We start from the raw sequence: 15,491 nt of genomic DNA, 5'->3' as shown, positions 1-15,491 counted from the left end.
TATGTTACCTCAATAGGTTACCTGTGTATGTTACCTCAATAGGTTACCTGTGTATGTTACCTCAATAGGTTACCTGTATATGTTACCTCAATAGGTTACCTGTATATGTTACCTCAATAGGTTACCTGTGTTGTTACCTCAATAGGTTACCTGTATATGTTACCTCAATAGGTTACCTGTGTTGTTACCTCAATAGGTTACCTGTATTGTTACCTCAATAGGTTACCTGTATATGTTACCTCAATAGGTTATCTGTGTATGTAGGTTGCCTGTATATGTTACCTCAATAGGTTACTAAAATGATATTAACTTTTAAAAGTTTACAAGATATGAAATACTGTAAAACATTATAAATTGAAATTAACTTTTTGACCAAAGGTTATAAAATAGCTTTCAGACTTAAGTTTGAATGAAGAGATTTAGTTATGAATGTGAGTTTGAACAGATCTGTTGTCCTCAGAGTACTGGTCTAAGGGATTAAGTCTCTCTGAGGTAGTGTTGAGAAAGGGGCCAAATGACAATATTAGTTAGTATTATCTGTTGGTCAGTAAAATGTCAGTGACCAGCAGTACTAGTGTCCATTGTTTGTCGACAGAAGTACTTTTGAAAATAAGGTGAGAGGTCAAGTAAAAAGGTTCTACACTCCAGTATATCACAGGTATATCGGGGAACAGTGATCAAATCTTCAAACATTCACCTGAATACTAGGCTTGCTGAAATCTAATAATCTTTACAACGACATTTGGATCTGGCCATTCAAGATTTGTAAGCTTGACAAATCTGTGAGATTATTTATCGTGTTCTTTATATTTTAATTTATTCAAATACATTCAGGTTTCTTTGATAAAACAACCCATTTGTAACAATAAGCATTAAGATTTTGTCCAAAACTCTTATATTACTGTAATTTTTCACACTTCACCTTTTTTGCAAATATTCATTATGAATTTCAACAAGATCTTGACATCAAGCTTATCATACTTTTAAAAACTTATTACTGCTGGCGTATGTAAAGGTACTTGAGCTATCAGACCCTCATTCAAAGGACTGGAGTAACAGCCATTGTCAGGTGACCTAGAGGTGCTTTTTGAACCTGTGGGGGGGAATCTAACGAGTTTTTTCTGCCCTACTTATGAAAATGTGGATTACTGGGACAGACCTCTGTTACAGTAACTAATTGGCTTACATTTCTGTCCAAGATTATTCCAATTATTTCCTTCAGTTGAATAAAAAATAGTTGAATGAAGTGAACAAAACTTGAAATATCAGAATACATTATGTTCTTACACCTACTTCAAATAACTTTATTTCTGTGTTAATTCTGTGTGATGGGGTCGGGGATTTCTGTGTTAATTCTGTGTGATGGGGTCGTGGATTTCTGTGTTAATTCTTTGTGATGGGGTCGTGTGTTACTTCTGTGTGATGGGGGCGGGGATTTCTGTGTTTATTCTGTGTGATGGGGTCGGGGATTTCTGTGATAATTCTGTGTGATGGGGTCAGGGATTTCTGTGTTAATTCTTTGTGATGGGGTCGTGTGTTATTTCTGTGTGATGGGTCGTGTGTTTATTCTGTGTGGTGGGGTCGGGGATTTCTGTGTTAATTCTTTGTGATGGGGTCGTGTGTTTATTGTGTGTGATGGGGTCGTGTGTTAATTCTGTGAGATGGGGTCGGGGATTTCTGTGATAATTCTGTGTGATGGGGTCGGGAATTTCTGTTAATTCTGTGTGTTGGGGTCGTGTGTTAATTCTGTGTGATGGGGTCGGGGATTTCTGTTAATTCTGTGTGATGGGTCGTGTGTTAATTCTGTGTGATGGGGTCGGGGATTTCTGTTAATTCTGTGTGATGGGGTCGGGTATTTCTGTTAATTCTGTGTGATGTGTCGTGGGTTAATTCTGTGTGATGGGGTCATGTGTTAAATCTGTGTGATGGGGTCGTGTGGTAATTCTGTGTGATGGGGTCGGGGGTTAATTCTGTGTGATGGGGTCATGTGTTAATTCTGTGTGATGGGGTCGGGGATTTCTGTATAAATTCTGTGTGATGGGGTCGTGTGTTAATTCTGTGTGATGGGGTCGGAGGATGATACTGCAAATCTGTCATTTTTCGTGAGTTGTTCTTTTCATGACTTCAAAAGGTTAAATGTAATATTTTTGCTCCACTCAAAATCAATGCTCCCATATGGTGACAAGGATGTGCAAACTGTGTTTATCTGAGAGATTTAAATAGTACAGGGTGTTGACCTAGCCTTCTAGTTCAGTGGCAAAGACGACAAGGGCAAGAAATCGTCACTGTTTTCACTTGAGTCGAGATATTTGAATCTGTGTTTGACTGTCATGATGACTGACCATGTACCAAGTAAATAAATCAATTCCTTTGTATCTTTTAAGTGGGAAATGTACTCATAGAAATGAAATTCTACAACTCCCAAAATTGTGCTCGCTCTCAGTAATTTGATTAGCTGTGTTCGTGACATGAGAGTTAAATAAAAGAGGAGTTTTATTTGCGCCTCTATTATTAGGATGGTGATAAGTCGACTTGATGAGTCGTGATCATTTTTCTCATGTTTTATTGCTTATAAAGCCATTCGGTTTTGGATCCAGTGAAAAGATGAAACGTGGCAAAGATGTTATCATCAGACTGTAACCATATATTACTGAATTTTTTTTTTTTCAAAAACCTGATTGAGATCTGATTCATTTCAGTATATGTAATTATAGAGAACTTAAGTACATGAAATATTTATATTAAAGTTTAAATCTAGTTAAATATTTGCTGATAAGCTATCTGAATTGAGGTCTATTTAAAGAAGAGCACACACACACTCACATATATATATTGATATAAATAATCATAGAGGTTAGTAGTACAACCCTGGTAAGAGGGTCTTTCCTAATAATTGGAGTGACAATCAATAGGAAGTTCCAGTACATACATTTCATAGGCCTCATTTTGTTACCTGTTACGCAATCAAAAGTATTTAAATAATTTGCAGACAAAAGTTTCCAATAAATGCTGTCTATTTTTGGAAGCTTGCACATTTCAAATATTTGCTTTTGGTTTAATGATTTGAAGTTTCATCTTAAAATAGTGCCTAGTACAAAGCCTGGCGTTTTAATTAACCAGGAACCAGAAGGCTGAGTTTATGAGTGGATATTTAATTAAACTCAGAACCTTTCCCGCAAAAAGTGTATTGGTAGAAATATCCTGCCAATTTTTTATTCTTAGATATTGAATTCCGTGTTTGCGTTTTGAATGAGGTACATGTTCCATTTAAATTAAAGAGTTTTCCCATCACAAATAAAATCAGTTACTGGTAAGGGATGACGTAATTTTCCCAGGTGCATCGCTCACCATTACTCAGGTAGGCAGACGAATCGGAATCAATTTCACGATTTTATTGTAGTTTAAATATTGTATTAAGCAATATACTGATATGAAATTACACATGAGTCCTGTTTGAAGTAGATCTCACTAGCAGTTGTTCCCGTCCTAATTCTACACTGGAAATTCTATAGGTACTACAGTATAGTGGTCTTTGCTATATATTTTTTATAGGTGAGGTTGTAATATGTAATTGTATAAAACAAATAGAGCCTCCCCCTGCGGGCTATTTTTACCCTGCTTGTGTCCTGTTGTGAAGCGTATGTGAACATACAACTGGGTAAGTAGGTCAGTGGGCCAGGCACTATGTACAGTGGGCCATGTGTGTGCATACACACTCTACTGAGATCTGGTACAGCCAGCCAGCAGTGTAGCATGGATTATATCTCTACCATGTTTTATATCTATTCTCTCTGGGTAAGTAATCACATCCTTGCTTCTATCTTCATTATCCCACAGACGGGCGGCGGCGAAAAAATCATACTTATAATTCAGAATAGTTTTGTTAAAAAAAAACATTGCTTAAGATTCCAAATGGCAGACTGTTTCGTGTTACATAGGGTTGTATTTTTTTTTAATATATATATATATAACACATTTTGTATTTTTTTTATGCGTATCTATTGCACATGCATTTCCTGTGAGTTTCTTCGTGCATGCATGCATGCGTCACGTCGTTTTAAGTGTTTTTTCGTTTGAGCGTTCCAGCTTTTCCTACGTGGTGAATTCAAGCTACCTGCTCTGTCTTCAAATTTAGTAATTATGTCATATAGACATTGTAACTCACCTGAATACCACAGGGAGTTAGTCAGAGCTACGATATTTCATTAAAATTTCACGGAGTGATGTACATGGGGTTATAAAAGGGATCATAGCCTTCAGTAAAAACGTCCAAAAGTGAAAATCTCAGAAATGCCTGAAATCTTAAAAATGTGAAATATGCTGCGAGGCATTTAGATTTATATATGTTATAAACGTAATTTAAGCACAACAAATAGGACCAAGTGTAATGGTCGGTGATACCAGCAATATGATTTGAAAATCTGACCCTTATAATTACCAATCAGAATATATTTCTTCAATCTTAGATATAGATTTGTATGCTGCTTAAGGTTAAAATTTTCATCGCTTCTAATCTCAGAAAATATATTTATTTAATTATGTTTTAGTTTGAATTGGTAGTAACTGCGTTTTAAATAAAGATGTGTTGATGTGTTCTTATGGTCACTTTAAAAGAGACTGTATTGATATAAGTTATTAGTAAAAAATATGATTTAATATTTCACATATAGCTACTGTTAGACCAACAAAATACATTAGACAGACGTCGGGTACATCGAGATCTGAGCTTGTGAATTTTTAGATTTAATCTTGTTCAGTAAAATCCTGTTTACCTACACTCCAATAATCTGTAAAACATGCTTTCCACGTCGTACTAATCCTCAGCAAGTTGTGTGTTCCATTGTGTTACTTACTGGAACAAATAGATATTTCTGATATCAGCCTTTTATAAGTGTATTTTCTCTATCCGATTTTCGTTATAAAATGTAAACAGTTCTGTGTGTTGTGTCAACCGATTTTTTCGTGATTTGGGGGTTAACTATCGTGAGTTGATCAGTATAGTTTATTATTCTATTGTTTGATTACAATTATGTATCATGTGACATTGTACTACGTAACCCTACTTGCTAACTCTCCTATATTGGAGGGAGACTCCTGATTCTGGACCCTAAAATTGTGCCAGTGAATTTACTGAACTGTTCCCATCTGATAATTTCATCTGAAAGAACAGCTCAAATGATGCCATTTTAAAATGTTAAGAACAAACACACATTTAATTTATTCTCTGAGATCTGAGCAAGCATAATCTCTCCCATGGAAATTTCAAAAAAGTTGGCAAGCATTAACTGATAATGTTTGTAATTTTTGCATAGGTATAATTATCGTTTTTCCAAACTATAATAACAAGTGTGGAGTGAGCAGACAAGGTATAACTGGGGTTGTTTAAGAATTAGGGTTTCAGTGAATCTGTCAGTAGACGGTAAGTCAGATATTATTACTCCAGCAAATTTTTCTGATCGATCAATGAATATAATGCTTACATCAAAAATGTAATGGTTTCCTTACTTACTGTTTTTCAGAAGTTCCACGGGTACCACACAGGCTGGTAGATTGTTTCTTCCTGAGGCCGGTCATCTGCTTCTACTGTAAGTGTTGTTTATGAAGATTTTGAAACAGACCCGAGCACAATTAGCCCAGATTTTAACTAGAAATTATTTGTAATTGCACAAATGTTTTGGACAAGAACCGAACTTTCAGATATTTTTCAGTTAACCCTGTGAATTTAGCAAAGAAGTATTGGTTAGTTGATACTTTTTTGTTATAGAACAGAATGTATTTCAATCTTTCAATTGTTCTTAAACTTCAAAATTGCCATTCATATTTAACAAAATCATTAGCGAATGATTCTTAGAATTCAATGACTGCTTCGTTTATTCCAAATGGAAAGTTGGACTTTATTATGATAAAAATTGATTTGATTCTGATTTTATTAAGACTATTTCTATAAATATACATTCATCATTTTTGGAAAGAAAACTGAAATATACATTTTGAAGTTAACTGAGGAGTGTCCAGAAGGTTGCCCAATGTGTTTCAATATAGTTTCCGCGTCATTGAGAAAAGGAAATATTTTGATTTGTTTCCTTCAGTTACAAAGAAAGATGACCACACACACAAACAGTTTTCTCGGTTATCGCACACATTATCAGTGGTCCCCACATTTATTTTCTTCGACAACTTAAACGATAAGAAATCGATTTGGCATAAAAGTAATTCCAACTAAGATTACAAACTTGTTACTGAGAATTTAAATTGATAAAAGATAACAAAACATCGGTTTGAAATATAATATATATCTGTTTCATAAATATTATTACAAAATATTTTTTCAGGACCTCGGTGTTTAAAATAATTCCATTCTAATAACAAAACACAAGTGTTATCATTTCTCAGTTTGATGGTGATCAGTTCTAATTCCACGACCTGTGCTTTTATGAAATTTAAAATTTTGATGATATTGAAATTAAGAAAGATTCCAAACTTTCTTTAAATATTTCATATTAGGGTGCTCAAAAAAGGTTACCAATCTAAAAAGGAAATAGGCACTGCACTATGGTAAGTTATGAAAAATACAATATTCATTAGCCCAGCAAGTATACAAAATAAAGTCGAAATTTACCAGAAACACGGTGACATTTAATAAGCATGGTAATTTTGTGGAAAGTCGATACATAATGTATGAGGTGGATGGTGCTAGTAGGTTATGGCACACAATGAGCTGTAACTGATTGGGAGGGACATTTTGTACAGGTAAGCATAAATGTCATAATTGATTTCTGCTAGGGGAACAATTAAGATGCTTTTAGTGAAAGTACTAGAGCATAAAGACTGGAGCCTGTGAGATCATTAATCTGTACATGGCGTGTCCATACATTCATGATGATGGCAGTGGCAAGCTGCAAATGCAGTGCATCCCAGTGCAGGAAGGTTAAATCCATATTTGGAACTCATGTGAATTGCCTGAGAATTGTACATTTCTATGTAAATTTCTCTCCATTGGAAGTGTGCTATCATGTGATCGAGAAATAGATTTCTTTCATAGATTTTTCTTGATCTATGTTGTTTTCGAATGTATTTCAACATTTCCTCCGACAATAGTGACATTTAAACAGCTTTTGAATGCTGGAAAACGTCATGAATTCCTGTAGGTGTTTCATTTGGTTGTCTTTGCTTCAAACACATAATACTAAATTTCCCTCAATAAAACCTATTAATTTTTATGAAATCAATTGTAATACAAATGAAGCAAAGAATTTTCTTATATAACATTTCAATAGTTTTCCATTAAACGGATTTTTAAGATATGACAAGATAAATTCTCAAAAATATTTTTTGGTAAAATAAAGAAAAAAATGTTGCAAGGAAAATAATTAATGTAAACAAATTGAATATTGTGATGGAAAAATTTAGAAAATTCCCTTATATGATGCAAATTGGAATAATTTAGAAATGCATGAAATATTAAATTTGGCAAAGGACTAGGTAAAAAGTACGAATTCACATAGAAATTAAAATTGGATATGTATTTTAGACAGTTTTCATCATTTAAGAGGCTACACAATAGATAAGAAATTAATGTTATATGTTACCTAAATTTTAGTTAAGCAAAAAGAAGAAATATATAATACTGGTAAGTGCATAGTGTAGCTGCAGGGATAAAAATTACCTTGTCCGGCTTTATCAAAAATCTTCTTATAACACAAAATTCATTTCGGTTTTAAATTTGTTCTTTTCATAGATAGATATAAACAGTTTAAAAATCAGTGTTTTGTGTAAACTGGCGTTAAAGAACAACCCATGCGTATGTCGGGATGTTTGTAGCTACGAGTTTTCATTAACCCATGCGTATGTCGGGATGTTTGTAACTACAAGTTTTCATTAACCCATGTGTATGTTGGGATGTTTGTAACTACAAGTTTTCATTAACCCATGCGTATGTCGGGATGTTTGTAGCTACAAGTTTTCATTAACCCATGTGTATGTAGGGATGTTTGTAACTACAAGTTTTCATTAACCCATGCGTATGTCGGGATGTTTGTAACTACAAGTTTTCATTAACCCATGTGTATGTCGGGATGTTTGTAACTACAAGTTTTCATTAACCCATGCGTATGTCGGGATGTTTGTAACTACGAGTTTTCATTAACCCATGTGTATGTCGGGATGTTTGTAACTACAAGTTTTCATTAACCCATGCGTATGTCGGGATGTTTGTAACTACGAGTTTTCATTAACCCATGCGTATGTCGGGATGTTTGTAACTACAAGTTTTCATTAACCCATGCGTATGTCGGGATGTTTGTAACTACAAGTTTTCATTAACCCATGTGTATGTCGGGATGTTTGTAACTACAAGTTTTCATTAACCCATGCGTATGTCGGGATGTTTGTAACTACGAGTTTTCATTAACCCATGCGTATGTCGGGATGTTTGTAACTACAAGTTTTCATTAACCCATGCGTATGTCGGGATGTTTGTAACTACAAGTTTTCATTAACCCATGTGTATGTCGGGATGTTTGTAACTACAAGTTTTCATTAACCCATGCGTATGTCGGGATGTTTGTAACTACGAGTTTTCATTAACCCATGCGTATGTCGGGATGTTTGTAACTACAAGTTTTCATTAACCCATGCGTATGTCGGGATGTTTGTAACTACAAGTTTTCATTAACCCATGTGTATGTCGGGATGTTTGTAACTACAAGTTTTCATTAACCCATGCGTATGTCGGGATGTTTGTAACTACGAGTTTTCATTAACCCATGCGTATGTCGGGATGTTTGTAACTACAAGTTTTCATTAACCCATGCGTATGTCGGGATGTTTGTAACTACAAGTTTTCATTAACCCATGTGTATGTCGGGATGTTTGTAACTACAAGTTTTCATTAACCCATGCGTATGTCGGGATGTTTGTAACTACGAGTTTTCATTAACCCATGCGTATGTCGGGATGTTTGTAACTACAAGTTTTCATTAACCCATGCGTATGTCGGGATGTTTGTAACTACAAGTTTTCATTAACCCATGTGTATGTCGGGATGTTTGTAACTACAAGTTTTCATTAACCCATGCGTATGTCGGGATGTTTGTAACTACGAGTTTTCATTAACCCATGCGTATGTCGGGATGTTTGTAACTACAAGTTTTCATTAACCCATGCGTATGTCGGGATGTTTGTAACTACAAGTTTTCATTAACCCATGCGTATGTCGGGATGTTTGTAACTACAAGTTTTCATTAACCCATGCGTATGTCGGGATGTTTGTAACTACAAGTTTTCATTAACCCATGTGTATGTCGGGATGTTTGTAACTACAAGTTTTCATTAACCCATGCGTATGTCGGGATGTTTGTAACTACGAGTTTTCATTAACCCATGCGTATGTCGGGATGTTTGTAACTACAAGTTTTCATTAACCCATGCGTATGTCGGGATGTTTGTAACTACAAGTTTTCATTAACCCATGCGTATGTCGGGATGTTTGTAACTACAAGTTTTCATTAACCCATGCGTATGTCGGGATGTTTGTAACTACAAGTTTTCATTAACCCATGTGTATGTCGGGATGTTTGTAACTACAAGTTTTCATTAACCCATGCGTATGTCGGGATGTTTGTAACTACGAGTTTTCATTAACCCATGCGTATGTCGGGATGTTTGTAACTACAAGTTTTCATTAACCCATGCGTATGTCGGGATGTTTGTAACTACAAGTTTTCATTAACCCATGTGTATGTCGGGATGTTTGTAACTACAAGTTTTCATTAACCCATGCGTATGTCGGGATGTTTGTAACTACGAGTTTTCATTAACCCATGCGTATGTCGGGATGTTTGTAACTACAAGTTTTCATTAACCCATGCGTATGTCGGGATGTTTGTAACTACAAGTTTTCATTAACCCATGCGTATGTCGGGATGTTTGTAACTACAAGTTTTCATTAACCCATGTGTATGTCGGGATGTTTGTAACTACAAGTTTTCATTAACCCATGCGTATGTCGGGATGTTTGTAACTACGAGTTTTCATTAACCCATGCGTATGTCGGGATGTTTGTAACTACAAGTTTTCATTAACCCATGCGTATGTCGGGATGTTTGTAACTACAAGTTTTCATTAACCCATGTGTATGTCGGGATGTTTGTAACTACAAGTTTTCATTAACCCATGCGTATGTCGGGATGTTTGTAACTACGAGTTTTCATTAACCCATGCGTATGTCGGGATGTTTGTAACTACAAGTTTTCATTAACCCATGCGTATGTCGGGATGTTTGTAACTACAAGTTTTCATTAACCCATGTGTATGTCGGGATGTTTGTAACTACAAGTTTTCATTAACCCATGCGTATGTCGGGATGTTTGTAACTACGAGTTTTCATTAACCCATGCGTATGTCGGGATGTTTGTAACTACAAGTTTTCATTAACCCATGCGTATGTCGGGATGTTTGTAACTACAAGTTTTCATTAACCCATGCGTATGTCGGGATGTTTGTAACTACAAGTTTTCATTAACCCATGCGTATGTCGGGATGTTTGTAACTACAAGTTTTCATTAACCCATGTGTATGTCGGGATGTTTGTAACTACAAGTTTTCATTAACCCATGCGTATGTCGGGATGTTTGTAACTACGAGTTTTCATTAACCCATGCGTATGTCGGGATGTTTGTAACTACAAGTTTTCATTAACCCATGCGTATGTCGGGATGTTTGTAACTACAAGTTTTCATTAACCCATGCGTATGTCGGGATGTTTGTAACTACAAGTTTTCATTAACCCATGCGTATGTCGGGATGTTTGTAACTACAAGTTTTCATTAACCCATGTGTATGTCGGGATGTTTGTAACTACAAGTTTTCATTAACCCATGCGTATGTCGGGATGTTTGTAACTACGAGTTTTCATTAACCCATGCGTATGTCGGGATGTTTGTAACTACAAGTTTTCATTAACCCATGCGTATGTCGGGATGTTTGTAACTACAAGTTTTCATTAACCCATGTGTATGTCGGGATGTTTGTAACTACAAGTTTTCATTAACCCATGCGTATGTCGGGATGTTTGTAACTACGAGTTTTCATTAACCCATGCGTATGTCGGGATGTTTGTAACTACAAGTTTTCATTAACCCATGCGTATGTCGGGATGTTTGTAACTACAAGTTTTCATTAACCCATGCGTATGTCGGGATGTTTGTAACTACAAGTTTTCATTAACCCATGCGTATGTCGGGATGTTTGTAACTACAAGTTTTCATTAACCCATGTGTATGTCGGGATGTTTGTAACTACAAGTTTTCATTAACCCATGCGTATGTCGGGATGTTTGTAACTACGAGTTTTCATTAACCCATGCGTATGTCGGGATGTTTGTAACTACAAGTTTTCATTAACCCATGCGTATGTCGGGATGTTTGTAACTACAAGTTTTCATTAACCCATGCGTATGTCGGGATGTTTGTAACTACAAGTTTTCATTAACCCATGCGTATGTCGGGATGTTTGTAACTACAAGTTTTCATTAACCCATGTGTATGTCGGGATGTTTGTAACTACAAGTTTTCATTAACCCATGCGTATGTCGGGATGTTTGTAACTACGAGTTTTCATTAACCCATGCGTATGTCGGGATGTTTGTAACTACAAGTTTTCATTAACCCATGCGTATGTCGGGATGTTTGTAACTACAAGTTTTCATTAACCCATGCGTATGTCGGGATGTTTGTAACTACAAGTTTTCATTAACCCATGCGTATGTCGGGATGTTTGTAACTACAAGTTTTCATTAACCCATGTGTATGTCGGGATGTTTGTAACTACAAGTTTTCATTAACCCATGCGTATGTCGGGATGTTTGTAACTACGAGTTTTCATTAACCCATGCGTATGTCGGGATGTTTGTAACTACAAGTTTTCATTAACCCATGCGTATGTCGGGATGTTTGTAACTACAAGTTTTCATTAACCCATGTGTATGTCGGGATGTTTGTAACTACAAGTTTTCATTAACCCATGCGTATGTCGGGATGTTTGTAACTACGAGTTTTCATTAACCCATGCGTATGTCGGGATGTTTGTAACTACAAGTTTTCATTAACCCATGCGTATGTCGGGATGTTTGTAACTACAAGTTTTCATTAACCCATGCGTATGTCGGGATGTTTGTAACTACAAGTTTTCATTAACCCATGCGTATGTCGGGATGTTTGTAACTACAAGTTTTCATTAACCCATGTGTATGTCGGGATGTTTGTAACTACAAGTTTTCATTAACCCATGCGTATGTCGGGATGTTTGTAACTACGAGTTTTCATTAACCCATGCGTATGTCGGGATGTTTGTAACTACAAGTTTTCATTAACCCATGCGTATGTCGGGATGTTTGTAACTACAAGTTTTCATTAACCCATGCGTATGTCGGGATGTTTGTAACTACAAGTTTTCATTAACCCATGCGTATGTCGGGATGTTTGTAACTACAAGTTTTCATTAACCCATGCGTATGTCGGGATGTTTGTAACTACAAGTTTTCATTAACCCATGCGTATGTCGGGATGTTTGTAACTACAAGTTTTCATTAACCCATGCGTATGTCGGGATGTTTGTAACTACAAGTTTTCATTAACCCATGCGTATGTCGGGATGTTTGTAACTACAAGTTTTCATTAACCCATGCGTATGTCGGGATGTTTGTAACTACAAGTTTTCATTAACCCATGCGTATGTCGGGATGTTTGTAACTACAAGTTTTCATTAACCCATGCGTATGTCGGGATGTTTGTAACTACAAGTTTTCATTAACCCATGCGTATGTCGGGATGTTTGTAACTACAAGTTTTCATTAACCCATGCGTATGTCGGGATGTTTGTAACTACAAGTTTTCATTAACCCATGCGTATGTCGGGATGTTTGTAACTACAAGTTTTCATTAACCCATGCGTATGTCGGGATGTTTGTAACTACAAGTTTTCATTAACCCATGCGTATGTCGGGATGTTTGTAACTACAAGTTTTCATTAACCCATGCGTATGTCGGGATGTTTGTAACTACAAGTTTTCATTAACCCATGCGTATGTCGGGATGTTTGTAACTACAAGTTTTCATTAACCCATGCGTATGTCGGGATGTTTGTAACTACAAGTTTTCATTAACCCATGCGTATGTCGGGATGTTTGTAACTACAAGTTTTCATTAACCCATGCGTATGTCGGGATGTTTGTAACTACAAGTTTTCATTAACCCATGCGTATGTCGGGATGTTTGTAACTACAAGTTTTCATTAACCCATGCGTATGTCGGGATGTTTGTAACTACAAGTTTTCATTAACCCATGCGTATGTCGGGATGTTTGTAACTACAAGTTTTCATTAACCCATGCGTATGTCGGGATGTTTGTATCTACAAGTTTTCATTAACCCATGTGTATGTCGGGATGTTTGTAACTACAAGTTTTCATTAACCCATGCGTATGTCGGGATGTTTGTAACTACGAGTTTTCATTAACCCATGCGTATGTCGGGATGTTTGTAACTACAAGTTTTCATTAACCCATGCGTATGTCGGGATGTTTGTAACTACAAGTTTTCATTAACCCATGTGTATGTCGGGATGTTTGTAACTACAAGTTTTCATTAACCCATGCGTATGTCGGGATGTTTGTAACTACAAGTTTTCATTAACCCATGTGTATGTAGGGATGTTTGTAACTACGAGTTTTCATTAACCCATGCGCATGTCGGGATGTTTGTAACTACAAGTTTTCATTAACCCATGTGTATGTAGGGATGTTTGTAACTACGAGTTTTCATTACTGGTACTGATTACGTAGGCTCTGAGATCAGGATTACTTGAGTTAAGTTTGAGTGATTGCCCGATACAGGTGTTATGTAATAATAACACCTCTAGGGAGAATAAATTAGCTGAAAAGAAGGGACCAAAGATTGGCCAGCCCTTTTCTAAACTCAATTCACTGATTGCAGGCCCAGTGTTTGCCAAGGTAGGGGAAATGTATTGATCTCTTCCCCGTTACATAATAGTCAGTGATATAAATTCACAAGCCTGACCCAATAACATACATAGATTTCCCTGGAGGTGTTGCTCACCAGATAAATTGTCTGACCCACTAACACACATTATCAGGTTTGCATTGAGCTTATGAAAAGTAAACATGACACTTTGTTGGGCATGAAGTGTTTAACCACAACAGAAAAATGACATCAGGAAGACTTCAAATTAATAACTAGTGTTTCCGAGCGCAGCAGGCATGAGAGTCGAGAGTTGATGACATGGAAAATGTGGAGAACTAAAACAGGTTGTTGGGGACACAGTTAGAAAATCAATAGCAAGGCTGGTTATGTATGAATCACAGGCCAGGTCAGTGTGTCACAGGCGGGTGTGAGGCACAGCTGCAGTAAGCTCTGGTGTCTGGGGGGATTTTTTTAGGTCTAATACAGGGGCTTATTAGGGCTCACAGTCTCAGAAAAAGGGTTTACTAGGCTCTTACAGGTTATACTCAAGCTTATACAGTTTCTCTGGGGATTACTAGGTTAATAAGGGGCTTATAAGGGCTCTGTCTTGGTAGAAAAAGGGTTTGTTACAAGAATTTGCTCATCCTACAAGGACTTACAGTATCTCATGAGCTTACTAGATTGGCTCAACATACTGGGGCTTACAGTCTCTCATGAGCTTATTAGATTGACTCAACATACTGGGGCTAACAGTCTCTCATGAACTTAATAGATTGGCTCAACATACTGGGGCTTACAGTCTCTCATGAGCTTATTAGATTGACTCAACATACTGGGGCTAACAGTCTCTCATGAACTTAATAGATTGGCTCAACATACTGGGGCTTACAGTCTCATGAGCTTACTAGATTGGCTCAACATACTTGGGCTTACAGTCTCATGAGCTTACTAGATTAGCTCAACATACTGGGGCTTATAGTCTCAAGAGCTTACTAGATTGGCTCAACATACAGGGACTTATAGTCTCATGAGCTTACTAGATTGACTCAACATACTGGGGCTTACAGTCTCTCATGAGCTTACTAGATTGGCCCACACAACTAGGGCTAACAGTTTCTCATGAACTTACTAGATTGGCTCAACATACTGGGGCTTATAGTCTTAAGAGCTTACTAGATTGGCTCAACATACTGGGGCTTACAGTCTCTCATGAGCTTATTAGATTGACTCAACATACTGGGTCTAACAGTCTCTCATGAACTTAATAGATTGGCTCAACATACTGGGGCTTACAGTCTCTCATGAGCTTACTAGATTGGCCCACCCAACTAGGGCTAACAGTTTCTCATGAACTTACTAGATTGGCTCAACATACTGGGGCTTATAGTCTCAAGAGCTTACTAGATTGGCCCACCCAACTAGGGCTTACAGTCACTCATGAGCTTACTAGATTGGCTCAACATACTGGGACTTATAGTCTCATGAGCTTACTAGATTGGCTCAACATACTGGG

The 15,491-nt window shown here is 36.7% G+C and overlaps 1 protein-coding gene across 3 annotated transcripts in view; it reads left to right on the top strand.

Annotated features, from left to right (window-relative positions):
- LOC110448330 (phosphatidylinositol 3-kinase regulatory subunit alpha-like) overlaps positions 1-15,491 on the top strand; it is a 204,576-nt gene that overhangs the window by 103,426 nt on the left and 85,659 nt on the right. For all 3 annotated transcript variants that reach the window (XR_002462701.1, XM_021494506.1, XM_021494507.1), the window contains exon 3: positions 5,520-5,585. Coding sequence is in view for 2 of the 3 variants with exons in the window: in XM_021494506.1 (XP_021350181.1) it covers positions 5,520-5,585 (66 nt within the window). In the remaining variant the exon portion in view is untranslated. The remainder of the gene's footprint in view (positions 1-5,519; positions 5,586-15,491) is intronic.

This window comes from Mizuhopecten yessoensis, unplaced genomic scaffold (genome assembly GCF_002113885.1).
Source record: "Mizuhopecten yessoensis strain PY_sf001 unplaced genomic scaffold, ASM211388v2 scaffold4001, whole genome shotgun sequence".
Classification (NCBI taxonomy): Eukaryota; Metazoa; Mollusca; class Bivalvia; order Pectinida; family Pectinidae; genus Mizuhopecten; species Mizuhopecten yessoensis.
This window is presented reverse-complemented; position numbering and strand designations above follow the sequence as displayed.